At 51.3% G+C, this 21,727-nt stretch overlaps 1 protein-coding gene across 3 annotated transcripts; it reads right to left on the bottom strand.

Annotated features, from left to right (window-relative positions):
* Positions 1 to 2,994: 2,994 nt before the first annotated feature.
* Positions 2,995 to 21,553, bottom strand: MST1 (macrophage stimulating 1). 3 transcript variants are annotated; one of them, XR_012849779.1, is made up of 22 exons: positions 21,158 to 21,553; positions 19,510 to 19,685; positions 14,730 to 14,868; positions 12,007 to 12,119; positions 11,633 to 11,747; positions 11,102 to 11,238; positions 10,370 to 10,490; positions 9,523 to 9,641; positions 8,844 to 9,012; positions 8,633 to 8,763; positions 8,077 to 8,176; positions 7,878 to 8,002; positions 7,396 to 7,431; positions 7,185 to 7,296; positions 6,996 to 7,073; positions 6,769 to 6,915; positions 6,239 to 6,345; positions 5,980 to 6,125; positions 5,741 to 5,905; positions 3,491 to 3,595; positions 3,232 to 3,377; positions 2,995 to 3,157 (listed from the first exon to the last, which is right to left on the bottom strand). XR_012849779.1 is itself a non-coding variant. In XM_075832004.1 (19 exons), exons 2-19 carry the CDS (start codon positions 19,562 to 19,564, stop codon positions 5,744 to 5,746), a joined length of 2,112 nt encoding a protein of 703 aa, XP_075688119.1. In that variant the 5' UTR covers positions 19,565 to 19,685; positions 21,158 to 21,553; the 3' UTR covers positions 5,454 to 5,743. The 3 variants fall into 3 exon arrangements, 2 of the variants coding, with proteins under 2 accessions (XP_075688119.1, XP_075688120.1); XM_075832004.1 differs by lacking the exons at positions 2,995 to 3,157; positions 3,232 to 3,377; positions 3,491 to 3,595 and having other exon boundaries at positions 5,454 to 5,905; XM_075832005.1 differs by lacking the exons at positions 2,995 to 3,157; positions 3,232 to 3,377; positions 3,491 to 3,595 and having other exon boundaries at positions 5,454 to 5,905; positions 8,844 to 9,009.
* Between the last annotated feature and the right edge of the window lie 174 nt (positions 21,554 to 21,727).

Genomic DNA, 21,727 nt, shown 5'->3' with positions numbered 1-21,727 from the left:
TATATCAGTGATGTCAGTAACAGGGGGCGGGGCTGTGACAACCTCTCACACATGATATACAGGCTGGTTGTCAGTAGTAATAGATGAATAGCTGTTACTGTATATAAGGTGTGTGGATCTCATGTCTGATCACAGTGTAATTATATTATATATCAGTGATGTCAGTAACAGGGGGCGGGGCTGTGACAACCTCTGGGCGGTTGACCACAATCAGTTTCTGGTGATTACATTGGACGCGGCGTTCGTTTCCATGGTGACTATCACACATTTAGTTTTATAATAAGATTTTATTGTAAATATAAAATACATGATTAGTTTGCAGCGTGTGACTTGAACGCTCTGCTGATGGGGCCCCTGCTGTGTATATTATGGGGGTGACAGACCCCGAGCACCTGGCACTCTGGGGGATAAAGCGCCGGCTGCTGCCGCTAAATAAGGATTTGCTGCTCCATTATAAGGTTGGAACTCTCATCATTGTCTTCTGTATTCCTCATCCTCCCCGCCCCCTCCCCCTCCCGTCCAGTCCATAGTCCCGGAGTATCGGGCGCCTCTTACACCATCTTCATGACCTTGTTGATCCAGTCCACGTAGATGGAGACCCTGGTGAACACGGCCGGTACGTTCTTCTTTCCGCATCCACGGGCCGGTATAATAACCCCCTCCAATACCCAGCATGCCTCGGTCAAGCAGGCGAGCGGACCCCCGTAGTCCCCCTGCAAGTAGAGACATTGGTTGATGAGAGGGTAAGATGCTAGGGGGTGGGGCGGACATGGCCGGGGTCACTCACCTCACAGGCCCCGACGTCCACCGGCACCGGCCTGGTACAGATCTCGTGGTCCAGCACCAGCTTCCGGCTCTTACTGTACGTGTTACATTCCTCATTACTCGTCACGTAGAATTCCGCCATCTTCAGGGCGCCCTCGTGTCCGGTACCTGTGGAGGGAACAGCGCGGACTTGACCCACAATCTGCAGATTCAGACCTTCCATAACCCCCAGGTCGCTGATCATTCGCCGTGTACGTGGCGCCATTCCTGCCGCTACTTACCCTGCGTGTCTCCCCAGCCGGCAATCTCACATTTAGTATCTGAAGGGACGACGTATCTCTCGGGGGAGGCAGATGAGGACCACTCTGGAGTTCAGGGTCACCAGCCTGAAATGATCCAAACATGGAAGGTTACAACGGGGGGAGGACAACGCTACTGAGAAAAGCGTTCATCACACCAGGGGTCGCCACAGACAGCCACGGGGGAGGAGGTCGCCACGGACAGCCACGGGGTAGTAGATCGCCACAGAAAGCCACGGGGGATAAGGTCGCCACAGACAGCCACGGGAGAGAAGGTCGCCACGGCCAACCACGGGAAAAAGTCGCAACGGACAGCCACGGGGAAAAGTCGCCACAGACAGCCACGGGGAAAAGTCACCACGGGGGGGAAGTCGCCACGGACAGCCACGGGGAAAAGCCGCCATGGACAGCCACGGGGGAGAAGGTCGCCACGGACAGCCACGGGATAGATGGTTGCCACGGCCAGCCACGGGAGAAAAGTAACCACGGACAGCCACGGGTGAAAAGTCGCCATGGACAGCCACGGGTGAAAAGTCGCCACCGACAGTCTACGGACGTCGGCCACCACAGATGTCGGCCGCCACGGACAGCCACGGACATCCGCCGCCACAGACAGCCATGGATTTCGGCCGTCACGGACGTCGGTCGCCACCGACAGCCACGGGGGTCGGCCGCCACAGGGTTTGGTCGCCACGGACAGTTGGCTGATTGTCAGTAGTAATAGATGAATAGCTGTTACTGTATATAAGGTGTGTGGATCTCATGTCTGATCACTGTGTAATTATATTATATATCAGTGATATCAGTAACGGGGCGGGGCTGTGACAACCTCTCACACATGATATACAGGCTGGTTGTCAGTAGTAATAGATGAATAGCTGTTACTGTATATAAGATGTGTGGATCTCATGTCTGATCACAGTGTAATTATATTATATATCAGTGATGTCAGTAACAGGGGGCGGGGCTGTGACAACCTCTCACACATGATATACAGGCTGGTTGTCAGTAGTAATAGATGAATAGCTGCTACTGTATATAAGATGTGTGGATCTCATGTCTGATCACAGTGTAATTATATTATATATCAGTGATGTCAGTAACGGGGCGGGGCTGTGACAACCTCTCACACATGATATACTGGCTGGTGTCAGTAGTAATAGATGAATAGCTGTTACTGTATATAAGATGTGTGGATCTCATGTCTGATCACATGTAATTATATTATATATCAGTGATGTCAGTAACAGGGGGTGGGGCTGTGACAACCTCTCACACATGATATACAGGCTGGTTGTCAGTAGTAATAAATGAATAGCTGTGACTGTATATAAGATGTGTGGATCTCATGTCTGATCACAATGTAATTATATTATATATCAGTGATGTCAGTAACAGGGGGCGGAGCTGTGACAACCTCTCACACATGATATACAGGCTGGTTGTCAGTAGTAATAGATGAATAGCTGTGACTGTATATAAGATGTGTGGATCTCATGTCTGATCACATGTAATTATATTATATATCAGTGATGTCAGTAACAGGGGGCGGGGCTGTGACAACCTCTTGGCGGTTGACCACAATCAGTTTCTGGTGATTACATTGGACGCGGCGTTCGTTTCCATGGTGACTATCACACATTTCGTTTTATAATAAGATTTTATTGTAAATATAAAATACATGATTAGTTTGCAGCGTGTGACTTGAACGCTCTGCTGATGGGGCCCCTGCTGTGTATATTATGGGGGTGACAGACCCCGAGCACCTGGCACTCTGGGGGATAAAGCGCCGGCTGCTGCCGCTGAATAAGGATTTGCTGCTTCATTATAAGGTTGGAACTCTCATCATTGTCTTCTGTATTCCTCATCCTCCCCGCCCCCTGCCCCTCCCCCTCCCGTCCAGTCCATAGTCCCGGAGGATCAGGCGCCTCTTACACCATCTTCATGACCTTGTTGATCCAGTCCACGTAGATGGAGACCCTGGTGAACACGGCCGGTACGTTCTTCTTTCCGCATCCACGGGCCGGTATAATAACCCCCTCCAATACCCAGCATGCCTCGGTCAAGCAGGCGAGCGGACCCCCGTAGTCCCCCTGCAAGTAGAGACATTGGTTGATGAGAGGGTAAGATGCTAGGGGGTGGGGCGGACGTGGCCGGGGTCACTCACCTCACAGGCCCCGACGTCCACCGGCACCGGCCTGGTACAGATCTCGTGGTCCAGCACCAGCTTCCGGCTCTTACTGTACGTGTTACATTCCTCATTACTCATCACGTGGAATTTCGCCATCTTCAGGGCGCCCTCGTGTCCGGTACCTGTGGAGGGAACAGCGCGGACTTGACCCACAATCTGCAGATTCAGACCTTCCATAACCCCCAGGTCGCTGATCATTCGCCGTATACGAGGCGCCATTCCTGCCGCTACTTACCCTGCGTGTCTCCCCAGCCGGCAATCTCACATTTAGTATCTGAAGGGACGACGTATCTCTCGGGGGAGGCAGATGAGGACCACTCTGGAGTTCAGGGTCACCGGCCTGAAATGATCCAAACATGGAAGGTTACAACGGGGGGAGGACAACGCTACTGAGAAAAGCGTTCATCACACCAGGGGTCGCCACAGACAGCCACGGGGGAGGAGGTCGCCACGGACAGCCACGGGGGAGGAGGTCGCCACAGACAGCCACGGGAGAGAAGGTCGCCACGGCCAACCACGGAAAAAGTCGCCACGGACAGCCACGGGAAAAGTCGCCACAGACAGCCACGGGGGAAAAGTCGCCACGGACAGCCACGGGGGGGGGGAAGTCGCCACGGACAGCCACGGGGGAGAAGGTCGCCACGGACAGCCACGGGATAGATGGTTGCCACGGCCAGCCACGGGAGAAAAGTCACCACGGTCAGCCACCGGGGAAAAGTCACCACGGCCAGCCACGGGGAAAAGTCGCCACGGAGAAAAGTCGCCACGGACAGCCACGGATGAAAGCCGCCACAGACAGCCACGGGTGAAAAGTCGCCACGGACAGCCACGGGTGAAAAGTCGCCATGGACAGCCACGGGTGAAAAGTCGCCATCGACAGTCACGGACATCGGCCACCACAGATGTCGGCCGCCACGGACAGCCACGGACATCCGCCGCCACAGACAGCCATGGGTCGGCCGCCACGGACATCCACGGACGTCGGGCGCCACGGACAGCCACGGATTTCGGCCGTCACGGACGTCGGTCGCCACGGACAGCCACGGGGTCGGTCGTCTCGGACAGCCACGGGGGTCGGCCGCCACAGGGTTTGGTCGCCACGGACAGTTGGCTGGTTTTCAGTAGTAATAGATGAATACCTGTTACTGTATATAAGGTGTGTGGATCTCATGTCTGATCACTGTGTAATTATATTATATATCAGTGATATCAGTAACATGGGGCGGGGCTGTGACAACCTCTCACACATGATACACAGGCTGGTTGTCAGTAGTAATAGATGAATAGCTGTGACTGTATATAAGATGTGTGGATCTCATGTCTGATCACAGTGTAATTATATTATATATCAGTGATGTCAGTAACGGGGCGGGGCTGTGACAACCTCTCACACATGATATACAGGCTGGTTGTCAGTAGTAATAGATGAATAGCTGTTACTGTATATAAGATGTGTGGATCTCATGTCTGATCACAATGTAATTATATTATATATAAGTGATGTCAGTACAGGGGGCGGGGCTGTGACAACCTCTCACACATGATATACAGGCTGGTTGTCAGTAGTAATAGATGAATAGCTGTGACTGTATATAAGATGTGTGGATCTCATGTCTGATCACAGTGTAATTATATTATATATCAGTGATGTCAGTAACAGGGGGCGGGGCTGTGACAACCTCTCACACATGATATACAGGCTGGTTGTCAGTAGTAATAGATGAATAGCTGTGACTGTATATAAGATGTGTGGATCTCATGTCTGATCACAGTGTAATTATATTATATATCAGTGATGTCAGTAACAGGGGGCGGAGCTGTGACAACCTCTCACATGATATACAGGCTGGTTGTCAGTAGTAATAGATGAATAGCTGTTACTGTATATAAGGTGTGTGGATCTCATGTCTGATCACAGTGTAGTTATATTATATATCAGTGATGTCAGTAACAGGGGGCGGGGCTGTGACAACCTCTCACACATGATATACAGGCTGGTTGTCAGTAGTAATAGATGAATAGCTGTGACTGTATATAAGATGTGTGGATCTCATGTCTGATCACAATGTAATTATATTATATATCAGTGATGTCAGTAACAGGGGGCGGGGCTGTGACAACCTCTTGGCGGTTGACCACAATCAGTTTCTGGTGATTACATTGGACGCGGCGTTCGTTTCCATGGTGACTATCACACATTTAGTTTTATAATAAGGTTTTATTGTAAATATAAAATACATGATTAGTTTGCAGCGTGTGACTTGAACGCTCTGCTGATGGGGCCCCTGCTGTGTATATTATGGGGGTGACAGACCCCGAGCACCTGGCACTCTGGGGGATAAAGCGCCGGCTGCTGCCGCTGAATAAGGATTTGCTGCTCCATTATAAGGTTGGAACTCTCATCATGGTCTTCTGTATTCCTCATCCTCCCCGCCCCCTGCCCCTCCCCCTCCTGTCCAGTCCATAGTCCCGGAGGATCGGGCACCTCTTACACCATCTTCATGACCTTGTTGATCCAGTCCACGTAGATGGAGACTCTGGTGAACACGGCCGGTACGTTCTTCTTTCCGCATCCACGGGCCGGTATAATAACCCCCTCCAATACCCAGCATGCCTCGGTCAAGCAGGCGAGCGGACCCCCGTAGTCCCCCTGCAAGTAGAGACATTGGTGGATGAGAGGGTAAGATGCTTGGGGGTGACGCGGCCGGGGCTTGGGTCACTCACCTCACAGGCCCCCACGTCCACCGGCACCGGCCTGGTACAGATCTCGTGGTCCAGCACCAGCTTCCGGCTCTTACTGTACGTGTTACATTCCTCATTACTCATCACGTGGAATTCCGCCATCTTCAGGACGCCCTCGTGTCCGGTACCTGTGGAGGGAGCAGCGCGGACGTGACCCACAATCTGCAGATTCAGACCTTCCATAACCCCCAGGTCGCTGATCATTCGCCGTGTACAAGGCGCCATTCCTGCCGCTACTTACCCTGCGTGTCTCCCCAGCCGGCAATCTCACATTTAGTATCTGAAGGGACGACGTATCTCTCAGGGGGGAGGCAGATGAGGACCACTCTGGAGTTCAGGGTCACCGGCCTGAAATGATCCAAACATGGAAGGTTACAACGGGGGGAGGACAACGCTACTGAGAAAAGCGTTCATATAACAGGGGTCGCCACGGCCAGCCACGGGGAGAAGGTCGCCACGGGGGGGGGGAAGCCGCCACGGACAGCCGGGGGGAGAGAAGCCGCCACGGACAGCCACGGGGAGAAGCCGCCACGGACAGCCACGGGGAGAAGCCGCCACGGACAGCCACGGGGAGAAGCCGCCACGGACAGCCACGGGGAGAAGCCGCCACGGACAGCCACGGGGAGAAGCCGCCACGGACAGCCACGGGGAGAAGCCGCCACGGACAGCCACGGGAGAGAAGCCGCCACGGAACGTGTTCAGAAAATACGTGCGAGGGCCCGGGGCCCCGCTGACAACCTCTCAGCTGGACATTACAGTGGGGCTCCTCACCGCTCCAGTTTCAGCATAACGAGGCTGGAGTCTGACGGGCCACACATGATCTTACTGACGGGCACAGACTGCAAGTCGGGGTCGCTGGGTCCTGGGTTAGTGAACAGCGTGCCCACCATGGCGCGATACCCGGAAAGATCAGCGTCACTGCGGAGAACAGAGATGGACGACTTACAATCAGGACGTTCTGTGCGGGGGAGGGGTGGCGCCACGCTGCAGACCCTTACCAGGAAGAGAAGCATTGTCTGGTGCTGATCACCCAGTCCTCCTTCACCAGGGACCCCCCGCAGAAGTGATCGCCTTGTCTGGGGGAAGAAAGCGACAGTGACAATGCACTAAAGGGTTAATATGACCTCAAAAAAACAGCCCCTACATGTAGAGAAAGCTACGGCCGCCATCACGTCGGGTGGTCTCACCTGTTGCGTAAGCTGACGGTCCAGGGCGAGTTCCCCACCGTTCCGCCCACCATACGCCCCTTCGTCACGGCCCGGTCACTCCTTTTACCGCATGAATCAAATGCAATGCTTTCTGCAATGATGGAAATGATGACAGAATGAGGGTGGGGTTCTGTAAGGGGTGGGGCTCTGTAAGGGGCAGGGCTCCGGGGAGGGACCACCCACATCTTACCTGCTTTTTTAAGGCTGATTGCCGTCTCTCCATCTTCTAAAGAGAAAATCAGAAACACAAAGTGAATAGTGAGGAGTGTGTGGGGGAGGGCAGCACGTCTTATACTCCACTCACATCCAGAGCTGCAGTCACAATTCTACTGGTTTCCTGTTATCTCCTTACATTTCCCATCTAACATCTGCCCGTTCAGTATCTGCCGTGGTGCATTATGGGAGACAGTTTATACTCCCTGCATTCAGACTGATGACGAGTTTGCTCTGCTGTGTTGCGTGGCAGAAGATGTAGGGGTTTGTCATAGAGGGGATGCATCTATCTCTACAGTGCTAAAAGTAGCAGCTGGCACAATTGTGAGTGCAGCTCCGGATGTGACCAGAGTAGAAGACATGATCTCTCTCAGGATCAGTACGGATTTACAGCATCATATGAAGATGATGAGAGTTGAAGCTGCGCTGCATCGTGGCGGCCATGTCCGTCGTCCTTACCGCAGGGTTTGATGGCGCAATAGTCGAAGGGCGTGTTGGGGTCCCTTGTGTGGCACCAGGGGCCGTGGCTGTCACCGTCCGGGTTCCGGCAGTAGTTTTCTTGTAGGGAGTGACCTGCAGGGAGCCTGGGAAGAGAAGAGCGACCAGTTCATTTCCGGACCTCTCCGCAGGGTGAGCGCGAGAAGCTCCAGCGACGTACTGAAGGTCGTTGGACGTCTCGCTCCAGTTGCGGCACGGGATCCCCTTCCTCGTCTTGTTGGCGTTTCCGTTATAAGTCTCACCGTTACCAAAGAAACAACCTGCGCACAAAGCCAGAAAGTGAGAGGACGCTCCGCACCCTGCAACGCACTCAAGACTATCGAGTCCTGGCTTTCTATTGCACTGTCTACACTGATACATTGTAACAAACCCTCAGCTGTGTGAGCAGGACAGGATTTTAGCTGCTGCAGTGTTCAGCTTACAGAGAACTGTCTACACTGATACATTGTAACAAAACTATGAGCCGAAATCAGTCAGGATGTACACTAGAATGCGTCCATTCACTGACAGCATGCTGAGATCTTAGAAACGGTAAGGAAATGAAGCACAAAGTCTATTAGAGTTTCTGAGCGTTGTAGTTTCGGATGATGAGGCTGTGTGGGGGGGGGGGGGTTATTTTTAACTCCTTTACAGCTATGGAGAGTGTCGGAGATCAGTGGCGCTTTATAGTCGGACGCCGCTGATCAGGAGGATTAGACGGGACATCTCCCGCTCACCTGCGTCCGGCACATCATCGGGGCAGCGCCGGATCTGGAAGCAGTACGCGATCCTCATTTTGGGGTCTGTGGTGAAACACCAGGGGGCTTCTGAACCGTCAGGATTCCGGCAATAATTCTCCTCCAGGCCCCTGCAATCAATCACAGATCAGGCAACAACTCCCAGCAGGCAGTCCGGAAATGCTGGGAGTTGTAGTTTGGCGACACTTACTTGCAGGGGTATTTGTCGGGCAGGAAGCGGTGCTTGTGGGGAGTCTGGGAGTCCCATCTCTGGCAGGGAATCCCGGAGGTGGTCAGCGCAGCTTTCCCGCGATATCCCGCGCCTTTACCGGAGAAGCAATTACTGACGATCGTTACAGTGTGCAGGCGCTGCTTCTCTGCTTCACAAGATGGAGATGAGACGACAAAGACACGAAGTCATCAGCGAAAGCCGCAAAAATTGCGCAATCACGACAAAGACATTATATACAAATCTGAGGGAACCTCCCAATACAGGAACTGTAAATCTGTACTCCAGTCACATCCAGAGCTGCGGTCACTATTCTACTGTTACACGTCTTATACTCCAGTCACATCCAGAGCTGCGGTCACTATTCTACTGTTACACGTCTTATACTCCAGGCACATCCAGAGCTGCGGTCACTATTCTACTGTTACACGTCTTATACTCTAGTCACATCCAGAGCTGCATATGCCACACAGCCGTGGGAGGGACATGTGAGCTGCTATCATATTAGAGATTTTCTCAGTTCTATGATGTAGAAGGGGCAGATCTATGAATGATAGCGGACGTGTAACCCCGGCGTGGGGCAGCGGGGGATGGGACGGAGGCTCTTGGTTTCTATGGGCGATGCCCCCCTCCCCCACAGCCCATAATAACGCAGTCTTACTGCATTTCGTGATGTAGCAGAGCTCTCGCTCCACCTTGGGGTCTGTCGTGTAGCACCAGGGCCGCTCCGAGCTGTCCGGGTTCCGGCAGTAATTGTCATCCAGGTGCTTGTCCGGATACCTGCGGGAAGATTTCTATTATACATTCATGGGGGCCACAGGCGGCCCCTCACTGCTCATCAGGACCTCAGCAAGAACTGAAGAATTAGCACAAGTTTCAGGACAGGGCAGAAAGTCACAGGGCAAGAGGGTAAGAGGGCGCGGGGAGGGTAAAGAAGCAGCACGTCAGCCCCAATGACCCCAGATCAACCGTCATAGCATCATACAGCGCCACACAGAACCCACATAATGCCACACAGTGCCCACATAGTGTCCACATCCAGTCACAGAACCCACATAATGCCACACAGTGCCCACATAGTGTCCACATCCAGTCACAGAACCCACATAATGCCACACAGTGCCCACATAGTGTCCACATCCAGTCACAGAACCCACATAATGCCATACAGTGCCAATATACAGCCACACAGAACCCACATACAGTCAGTGCTATACAGGGACCACATTTTATGGTCCCACAGAGCAGCCACCACTTTCCTGCACAGTGTAGTTAATATTGGGGCTGAGAGCGGTGCCCTCTGCTGGCAGCAGGTAGTAATGTCTCACTGGTTTCAGAGCGCTGCAGTATTACCCTGGGGGGAGGGGGTATTTGGGTGCAGTTACATCCCATTACCCGGCCCAGATCACTCCTTCCAGGACGGCCGCACTCTTGGGGGGCTCTGCATGTAGTGGGTGCCCCCAGAAGGAGCACATGTGTGGGGGAGGTGCACGCCGTCCTGTATTTACTTCTCTGGGCTGTAGGGATGAGGGTGGGGGCTCTGCAGGTCCCATCGCTGACACTCTCTGCCCGTCTCCGTCCGGTCCAGGGACCCCCGGTAATCCTCCCCATTACAGTTCAGGCAAACCGCTGCAGGACAAGCGAGAAAACAGAGAGCACATGAGGGGCAGCACACCAGCCCCAGCGATGCCCCCCAGCAGAGGACCGCTGCCCCCAACACTAAGCCTCATCCTGCTGCGTCTTATTAAAGGGCCGGTGTCCAGGCTGCTGGGAAGAAGCCGAATCGGTGTAGAACGAAAACCCTCAGATCTGATTCAAGTCCTCACCAGTGTCAAGATCTTTGCTTACTGTCAGTGAAAAGAAACATTCATTATTTACATCCAGAGGTTTAAGTCCTGTCCTGACCTGGTCCTGCTCACATAGCTGAGGGTTTGTTACAATGTATCAGTGCAGACAATCCTGTGTTAACTATACACAGCAGAACTCCAGCTGATCGCTCTTATTGAGACGTGCAAGCAGGACGGGTTCCAGTCTATGATTGAAAACAGTTCCTATCAACTGACAGCAAGCAGAGATTTTGAAAAAGCTGAGGAATTAAAATACATCGCCTTCTAGAAAGCTGCAGAACATTTCCCTGTATAATCACGAAGCTCCATTTATAGAAGACTGGACGAGGCATCAAATCATCACCCGACTGCGCGACGCCTCCAGATGACACCGCGCCGCCGCCGCGCACTCACCCTCCTCGCACTTCTTGATGCCGCACAGCTGGTGCCTCACGTTCTTGTCACTCGTATAACACCAGGGTCCAGCGGGGTCACGATCCGGGTTTCGGCAAAAATTCTCATCCAGTCCATTCTGAGCATTTGGGGAATATCTGAACGGAACAAAGTCACATCTTGAGGTCCCCCACACACGCACCCCGGTCCCCAACACACGCACCCCGCGCCAACGTCCCCAACACACGCACCCCGCGCCGAGGTCCCCCACACACGCACCCCGGTCCCCAACACACGCACCCCGCGCCAACGTCCCCCACACACGCACCCCGCGCCGAGGTCCCCCACACACGCACCCCGGTCCCCCACACACGCACCCCGGTCTCCCACACACGCACCCCGGTCTCCCACACACGCACCCCGGTCTCCCACACACGCACCCCGGTCTCCCACACACGCACCCCGCGCCGAGGTCCCCCACATACACCCTGCGCCGAGGTCATCACCTTGGACCTGCCCCCTATGCCAGGCTCGTTATGGGGGTGCACTTACTTGTGATCATGGGGGAATTTCAGCCTCCAGTGCTGACACGTCTTCCCTTTGTTGGTTTTGGACGCGGTTCCGCGGTAAGACGTCCCGTCACCCACAATACAGTCCCGGATATAATCTAGGGGAAGATTGGACGTTAATAACTAAGCAGATCTGACGCTCAGAAGTCCGGGAAAGCTGAGTGACAACCCCTGTGGCAGCTGTAATGGCGGTCATTGTGGATGTCACCCAGCTTTCCCAGCTGCAGATTTAAGATTATTCATTTCTTAGCCCCCCGCAATATTTTGATTCATTTGGTACAAATTGCAGTATTTTTGGCGACTCCCAGATCCATCACTAGATCTCTGCTTGCTGCAGGACGCGGGGGAGGGTCTTACCTTTCTTTTGGTAGACGTCATAGTTGATGTTCTTCTGCAGGGTGATGTGGGCGGAGTTCTGGGTCCACGGGAGGAGGCGGCAGCTGAGAGACTTCAGGTCATAATCAAAAGCCCTAAATAATACAAAGTTATAGCCGAGCGCAAAATCACCAACAAAGGGAAGAGAGAGACAACCTGCGCTGCTGCTCCGTGTGCCACCCCACCTGTAGTATACGGACATGATCGGAACAGCGGCTACCTGCTGATGGGGTAACGTGGGACTGGCACCGTTATGGGGGCAACTGGCTGGACGAGTTTCATTTTAGGCAACTTAAAGAATAATCCAGTCAAAAAAGAAACTGTGTTAAAGTAATGTAATGTATGTACACAGTGACTCCACCAGCAGAATAGTGAGTGCAGCTCTGGAGTATAATACAGGATATAACTCAGGATCAGTACAGGATAAGTAATGTAATGTATGTACACAGTGACTCCACCAGCAGAATAGTGAGTGCAGCTCTGGAGTATAATACAGGATATAACTCAGGATCAGTACAGGATAAGTAATGTAATGTATGTACACAGTGACTCCAGCAGCAGAATAGTGAGTGCAGCTCTGGAGTATAATACAGGATATAACTCAGGATCAGTACAGGATAAGTAATGTAATGTATGTACACAGTGACTCCACCAGCAGAATAGTGAGTGCAGCTCTGGAGTATAATACAGGATGTAACTCAGGATCAGTACAGGATAAGTAATGTAATGTATATACACAGTGACTCCACCAGCAGAATAGTGGGTGCAGCTCTGGAGTATAATACAGGATATAACTCAGGATCAGTACAGGATAAGTAATGCATGTACACAGTGACTCCACCAGCAGAATAGTGAGTGCAGCTCTGGAGTATAATACAGGATGTAACTAAGGATCAGTACAGGATAAGTAATGTATGTACACAGTGACTCCAGCAGCAGAATAGTGAGTGCAGCTCTGGAGTATAATACAGGATGTAACTCAGGATCAGTACAGGATAAGTAATGTAATGTATGTACACAGTGACTCCACCAGCAGAATAGTGAGTGCAGCTCTGGAGTATAATACAGGATATAACTCAGGATCAGTACAGGATAAGTAATGTAATGTATGTACACAGTGACTCCAGCAGCAGAATAGTGGGTGCAGCTCTGGAGTATAATACAGGATGTAACTCAGGATCAGTACAGGATAAGTAATGTAATGTATGTACACAGTGACTCCACCAGCAGAATAGTGAGTGCAGCTCTGGAGTATAATACAGGATGTAACTCAGGATCAGTACAGGATAAGTAATGTAATGTATGTACACAGTGACTCCACCAGCAGAATAGTGGGTGCAGCTCTGGAGTATAATACAGGATATAACTCAGGATCAGTACAGGATAAGTAATGCATGTACACAGTGACTCCACCAGCAGAATAGTGAGTGCAGCTCTGGAGTATAATACAGGATGTAACTCAGGATCAGTACAGGATAAGTAATGTAATGTATGTACACAGTGACTCCAGCAGCAGAATAGTGGGTGCAGCTCTGGAGTATAATACAGGATGTAACTCAGGATCAGTACAGGATAAGTAATGTAATGTATGTACACAGTGACTCCACCAGCAGAATAGTGAGTGCAGCTCTGGAGTATAATACAGGATGTAACTCAGGATCAGTACAGGATAAGTAATGTAATGTATGTACACAGTGACTCCACCAGCAGAATAGTGGGTGCAGCTCTGGAGTATAATACAGGATATAACTCAGGATCAGTACAGGATAAGTAATGCATGTACACAGTGACTCCACCAGCAGAATAGTGAGTGCAGCTCTGGAGTATAATACAGGATGTAACTCAGGATCAGTACAGGATAAGTAATGTAATGTATGTACACAGTGACTCCACCAGCAGAATAGTGAGTGCAGCTCTAGAGTATAATACAGGATATAACTCAGGATCAGTACAGGATAAGTAATGTAATGTATGTACACAGTGACTCCACCAGCAGAATAGTGAGTGCAGCTCTGGAGTATAATACAGGATGTAACTCAGGATCAGTACAGGATAAGTAATGTAATGTTTGTACACAGTGACTCCACCAGCAGAATAGTGAGTGCAGCTCTGGAGTATAATACAGGATGTAACTCAGGATCAGTACAGGATAAGTAATGTAATGTATGTACACAGTGACTCCAGCAGCAGAATAGTGAGTGCAGCTCTGGAGTATAATACAGGATATAACTCCGGATCAGTACAGGATAAGTAATGTAATGTATGTACACAGTGACTCCACCAGCAGAATAGTGAGTGCAGCTCTGGAGTATAATACAGGATATAACTCAGGATCAGTACAGGATAAGTAATGTAATGTATGTACACAGTGACTCCACCAGCAGAATAGTGAGTGCAGCTCTGGAGTATAATACAGGATATAACTCACGATCGGTATAAAATGAGACAGCCAGCCATTGTCCCCCGATTTCCCCATAAACATGCTTGTTTGGTTTGGATATGTTATTTTTATGGAATAACAGATAAGCGGCTGCCAGACTCATGCCGTCCCTTTTTCAGGTTTTGCCCCTGGTTGGGGCAGTTTGAGGTGTCACCAGACATCAGATTGCCAGCACGTGTGAAATAAGAAAGATCAAACTTTAGTGACCCCAATAATTCAGCATCATTCCCCCGACACTGTATACACGGGGATCCCCGGCACCCACCTGCAGTCCAGGAGTTCGGAGCACTTCTTGGCGCAGACGTGGGCGTCCTCCTTGATCTCGTCTTTGACATTTCCTTCGTACAGGTGCAGGAGTTCCGTGGCTTTGGATCGCTGGTAGTCGTTGAGTGCGCTGCGCTGAGCTGCGGGGCAGAACCTCATTATTGTAGATCAACTCTGAATACAAGTGGAGACTGTGGGGTTCAGCTCCGGCTTCTAAGAGTCGGGGCAGGACCCTAAATATAGCGAATGTAAATGACCCCCGACCCCGGGCTGTAGTCACATGATATACAATGTCGCCTTTATTATTGTGTTCTGTCATTCCATACAGTCAGTTAAAGGGTTACTAAACGTTTAACATGTCATAGTGAGGTCAGAAGTCCGACACCGAGACCCCCACCGATAGAACGCAGTGGCAGAAGAGGTCGGGTGAGCGCGGAGCCGCTTTTTAAAAGTTTAGTAACCCTTTAAGATCCCGGTTAACTCTTCTTAACTCACTGCAGAACGGAGGCGCCGCTGTTCTCTGTGAATAACTGAGCCCCTTCTAAGTCATTAGTCTCAGCGCTGGTTAGAAAAGCTCCAGTAAAGTTCCCTGTCCCAGGCTCAGCGCCGTAATCACCAGGTACTGCAGATCACAGCTGCTCAGTGTCATTCAGGTACAGAAGACTGAGCTGCAGTACCAGCAACAGCCACAAACATGTATGACACTGTGTCTGGAAACAATGAAGAGGACAGGGAAGTCACTGGAGCCAGAGGCGCAGCTACCGGGGGGCAGGAGGGGGCGGTCGCATGTCCCGGTTTCAACTGTATCTGCGTCCTCAGCAATGGGAAAATATACTGTGTGGAGGCAGCTATGGGGGCATTATACTGTGTGAGGGGACCACTCAGATGTGTTTCGCCAACCCTATGCTAAACCCCTAGCTACACCTCTGACTGGAGCGTTAGGCCCCTTCTTTTAATAGATCAATGGAGGATGTACTTCAGATATTGATGACCCATTCTAAGGACTCCAGAGCTGCACTCACTATTCTGCTGGTGGAGTCACTGTGTACATACATTACTTATCCTGTACTGATCCTGAGTTATATCCTGTATTATACTCCAGAGCTGCACTCACTATTCTGCTGGTGGAGTCACTGTGTACATACATTACATTACTTATCCTGTACTGATCCTGAGTTACATCCTGTATTATACTCCAGAGCTGCACTCACTATTCTGCTGGTGGAGTCACTGTGTACATACATTACATTACTTATCCTGTACTGATCCTGAGTTACATCCTGTATTATACTCCAGAGCTGCGCTCACTATTCTGCTGGTGGAGTCACTGTGTACATACATTACATTACTTATCCTGTACTGATCCTGAGTTACATCCTGTATTATACCCCAGAGCTGCACTCACTATTCTGCTGGTGGAGTCACTGTGTACATACATTACTTAACCTGTACTGATCCTGAGTTACATCCTGTATTATACTCCAGAGCTGCACTCACTATTCTGCTGGTGGAGTCACTGTGTACATACATTACATTACTTATCCTGTACTGATCCTGAGTTACATCCTGTATTATACTCCAGAGCTGCACTCACTATTCTGCTGGTGGAGTCACTGTGTACATACATTACATTACTTATCCTGTACTGATCCTGAGTTACATCCTGTATTATACTCCAGAGCTGCACTCACTATTCTGCTGGTGGTGTCACTGTGTACATACATTACTTATCCTGTACTGATCCTGAGTTATATCCTGTATTATACTCCAGAGCTGCACTCACTATTCTGCTGGTGGAGTCACTGTGTACATACATTACATTACTTATCCTGTACTGATCCTGAGTTACATCCTGTATTATACTCCAGAGCTGCACTCACTATTCTGCTGGTGGTGTCACTGTGTACATACATTACATTACTTATCCTGTACTGATCCTGAGTTACATCCTGTATTATACTCCAGAGCTGCGCTCACTATTCTGCTGGTGGAGTCACTGTGTACATACATTACATTACTTATCCTGTACTGATCCTGAGTTACATCCTGTATTATACTCCAGAGCTGCACTCACTATTCTGCTGGTGGTGTCACTGTGTACATACATTACTTATCCTGTACTGATCCTGAGTTATATCCTGTATTATACTCCAGAGCTGCACTCACTATTCTGCTGGTGGAGTCACTGTGTACATACATTACATTACTTATCCTGTACTGATCCTGAGTTACATCCTGTATTATACTCCAGAGCTGCACTCACTATTCTGCTGGTGGAGTCACTGTGTACATACATTACATTACTTATCCTGTACTGATCCTGAGTTACATCCTGTATTATACTCCAGAGCTGCACTCACTATTCTGCTGGTGGAGTCACTGTGTACATACATTACTTATCCTGTACTGATCCTGAGTTATATCCTGTATTATACTCCAGAGCTGCACTCACTATTCTGCTGGTGGAGTCACTGTGTACATACATTACTTATCCTGAGTTACATCCTGTATTATACTCCAGAGCTGCACTCACTATTCTGCTGGTGGAGTCACTGTGTACATACATTACATTACTTATCCTGTACTGATCCTGAGTTACATCCTGTATTATACTCCAGAGCTGCACTCACTATTCTGCTGGTGGAGTCACTGTGTACATACATTACATTACTTATCCTGTACTGATCCTGAGTTATATCCTGTATTATACTCCAGAGCTGCACTCACTATTCTGCTGGTGGAGTCACTGTGTACATACATTACATTACTTATCCTGTACTGATCCTGAGTTACATCCTGTATTATACTCCAGAGCTGCACTCACTATTCTGCTGGTGGAGTCACTGTGTATATACATTACATTACTTATCCTGTACTGATCCTGCGTTATATCCTGCATTATACCCCAGAGCTGCACTCACTATTCTGCTGGTGGAGTCACTGTGTACATGCATTACATTACTTATCCTGTACTGATCCTGAGTTACATCCCGTATTATACTCCAGAGCTGCACTCACTATTCTGCTGGTGGAGTCACTGTGTACATACATTACATTACTTATCCTGTACTGATCCTGAGTTACATCCTGTATTATACTCCAGAGCTGCACTCACTATTCTGCTGGTGGAGTCACTGTGTACATACATTACATTACTTATCCTGTACTGATCCTGAGTTACATCCTGTATTATACTCCAGAGCTGCACTCACTATTCTGCTGGTGGAGTCACTGTGTACATACATTACTTATCCTGTACTGATCCTGAGTTATATCCTGTATTATACTCCAGAGCTGCACTCACTATTCTGCTGGAGAGCCACTGTGTACATACATTACATTACTTATCCTGTACTGATCCTGAGTTACATCCTGTATTATACTCCAGAGCTGCACTCACTATTCTGCTGGTGGAGTCACTGTGTACATACATTACTTATCCTGTACTGATCCTGAGTTACATCCTGTATTATACTCTAGTGCGGCACTCACTATTCTGCTGGTGGAGTCACTGTGTACATACATTACTTATCCTGTACTGATCCTGAGTTACATCCTGTATTATACTCTAGAGCTGCACTCACTATTCTGCTGGTGGAGTCACTGTGTACATACATTACTTATCCTGTACTGATCCTGAGTTACATCCTGTATTATACTCTAGAGCTGCACTCACTATTCTGCTGGTGGAGTCACTGTGTACATACATTACTTATCCTGTACTGATCCTGAGTTATATCCTGTATTATACTCCAGAGCTGCACTCACTATTCTGCTGGAGAGCCACTGTGTACATACATTACATTACTTATCCTGTACTGATCCTGAGTTACATCCTGTATTATACTCCAGAGCTGCACTCACTATTCTGCTGGTGGAGTCACTGTGTACATACATTACTTATCCTGTACTGATCCTGAGTTACATCCTGTATTATACTCTAGTGCGGCACTCACTATTCTGCTGGTGGAGTCACTGTGTACATACATTACTTATCCTGTACTGATCCTGAGTTACATCCTGTATTATACTCTAGAGCTGCACTCACTATTCTGCTGGTGGAGTCACTGTGTACATACATTACATTACTTATCCTGTACTGATCCTGAGTTACATCCTGTATTATACTCCAGAGCTGCACTCACTATTCTGCTGGGGGAGTCACTGTGTACATACATTACATTACTTATCCTGTACTGATCCGGAGTTATATCCTGTATTACACTCCAGAGCTGCACTCACTATTCTGCTGGTGGAGTCACTGTGTACATACATTACATTACTTATCCTGTACTGATCCTGAGTTACATCCTGTATTATACCCCAGAGCTGCACTCACTATTCTGCTGTTGGAGTCACTGTGTACATACATTACATGACTTATCCTGTACTGATCCTGAGTTACATCCTGTATTATACTCCAGAGCTGCACTCACTATTCTGCTGGTGGAGTCACTGTGTACATACATTACTGATCCTGTACTGATCCTGAGTTACATCCTGTATTATACTCCAGAGCTGCACTCACTATTCTGCTGGTGGAGTCACTGTGTACATACATTACTTATCCTGTACTGATCCTGAGTTACATCCTGTATTATACTCCAGAGCTGCACTCACTGCCAGTGGTCGGCCCCCAGCGATCAGACATTTATGGTAGATCCTATGTGCGGTAGCTTCGCTGTGATTGTGCAGACATGTTAACCCTCTCCTGCCCGCTGCCTGGGATATATAGGGTAACATACTCAGTGGCCACTCTGTATTATTTCAAGTCCACGTACCTGCGGCGACTATAGCGACGGCGAGCAGGAGGAGCGCGGACCGTCCCAGCAGCATGGTGTCTGTTGTGAGCTGCGGATCGGTCGGCGGTGCAGGAGAAGCTGCGTACCTGCCCCCTCCCCCTCACAAATATTTGTTCAGGTGACACATTAACCGGCAGCCGCTCCAGAATTAATTACTGGAAATAAAGGAAAAATAAACATTTAGAAATGGCGAATATTCATTATCTACAGAGGTCACCCCCCCCCCCCGACCCCGGCCCCCGCTGAGGATTAAAGCGAGAAAGGGGACAATGATAGTTCTGGGGGGCACCTGATGGCTCAAGCATTATGCTGGGGCGGAGGTCAGGACGTGGGAGGGGGGAGGGGGGACTCTGACCCCAGTGACAGTTCATTTCCCAAATCAACGGATTTCCACAGAGAATTATTGGGGGGCGGACGCTGGGACGGGGGGGGAGGAGGGGCGACGATGCACAGGGGAGACCTGGGGGGGGGGGGGGGGGCGGAGACCTGGGACGGGACGACGACGGGACAGAGGAGACCTGGGACGGGACGACGACGGGACGGGACGACAGAGGAGACCCGGGACGGGACGACAGAGGAGACCCGGGACGGGACGACAGAGGAGACCCGGGACGGGACGACAGAGGAGACCCGGGACGGGACGACAGAGGAGACCCGGGACGGGACGACAGAGGAGACCCGGGACGGGACGGGACGACAGAGGAGACCCGGGACGGGACGGGACGACAGAGGAGACCCGGGACGGGACGGGACGACAGAGGAGACCCGGGACGGGACGACAGAGGAGACCCGGGACGGGACGGGACGACAGAGGAGACCCGGGACGGGACGGGACGACAGAGGAGACCCGGGACGGGACGGGACGACAGAGGAGACCCGGGACGGGACGGGACGACAGAGGAGACCCGGGACGGGACGGGACGACAGAGGAGACCCGGGACGGGACGGGACGACAGAGGAGACCCGGGACGGGACGACAGAGGAGACCCGGGACGGGACGGGACGACAGAGGAGACCCGGGACGGGACGGGACGACAGAGGAGGGACGGGACGGGACGACAGAGGAGGGACGGGACGGGACGACAGAGGAGGGACGGGACGGGACGACAGAGGAGAGGAGGGACGGGACGACAGAGGAGGGACGGGACGGGACGACAGAGGAGACCCGGGACGGGACGACAGAGGAGACCCGGGACGGGACGGGACGACAGAGGAGACCCGGGGGGAGGGGGGAAAGAGGAGACCCGGGGGGGACGGGGACACAGAGGAGACCTGGGGGGGGGACGGGGACACAGAGGAGACCTGGGGGGGGGACGGGGACACAGAGGAGACCTGGGGGGGGGACGGGGACACAGAGGAGACCTGGGGGGGGGGACGGGGACACAGAGGAGACCTGGGGGGGGGGACGGGGACACAGAGGAGACCTGGGGGGGGGACGGGGACACAGAGGAGACCTGGGGGGGGGGGGGACGGGGACACAGAGGAGACCGGGGGGGGGGGGGACGGGGACACAGAGGAGACCCGGGGGGGGCAGAGGAGTTTGGCAGCGGATTGCTCCCCCCTCCCCGTTGGTTACACGCGCTCGGCCGCCTCTATCATCAGACAGAAGACGCAGGAAGCCTCGTACCTCGGTGTCCGCTCCGGCCGCGGGTGATGGGTGGAGGAGGGGCCGCGTGTTTCCAGCTGTGCTCGGGATCAGGTGACCTCCTAATTGGACTAATAACAGCAGTGACGCCGGGAGCTGCAGGAAGCCGCGGCCGCTCAGGGCCAGATACACGCTGCGGTTTGGGTTGAGCGATAAATCCATAGAAATCCACGGAGCGGCGCGAAAATCTCCTCACAATCGGCCAACAAGAGATTGGTTGGTGATGTCGCTCACATGTCGCGGTGTCCGCCCTGGTCGGGGGATGTGAGGAGATGAACAAACCGCTGAAAACTACGGACCGCGGACCCGTCACATAAACCGAGTGCACAGCAACTCCGGCCCGGGCTCCGCAACCGGGGGGAACCGAGCGCTCCGCTGCCTGAGGCGATCTATGAGAAGACGCCCCCCCTCTATCCAGCGGACACCCCCCCCCATTCGGGTTTTCTCATTACTACACAACAAACACGCAGTATATATATATTTTTTTAAAATAGAAAAACGTTCGTTGTTTACTTAGGCCCCATTCACACAAACCTGTTTTTGCGGCCGCAA

The sequence above is a fragment of the Rhinoderma darwinii genome, chromosome 7, assembly GCF_050947455.1.
Source record: "Rhinoderma darwinii isolate aRhiDar2 chromosome 7, aRhiDar2.hap1, whole genome shotgun sequence".
NCBI lineage: Eukaryota > Metazoa > Chordata > Amphibia > Anura > Rhinodermatidae > Rhinoderma > Rhinoderma darwinii.
Note: the sequence above shows the minus strand (reverse complement) of the source record. Positions and strands in the feature narration are given on the sequence as shown.

Bases quoted from the DNA above. Each gene is read 5' to 3' on its own strand.
- MST1 (XM_075832004.1), bottom strand. From the start codon at position 19,564: ATGCTGCTGGGACGGTCCGCGCTCCTCCTGCTCGCCGTCGCTATAGTC. The intron at 7,297-7,395 runs GTAAGATGTGGG...CCATCATTGCAG, and splicing joins AATCAGCCTTAAAAAAGCAG to AAAGCATTGCATTTGATTCA. The intron at 7,074-7,184 runs GTGAGACCACCC...TTCTTCCCCCAG, and splicing joins ACCGTCAGCTTACGCAACAG to ACAAGGCGATCACTTCTGCG.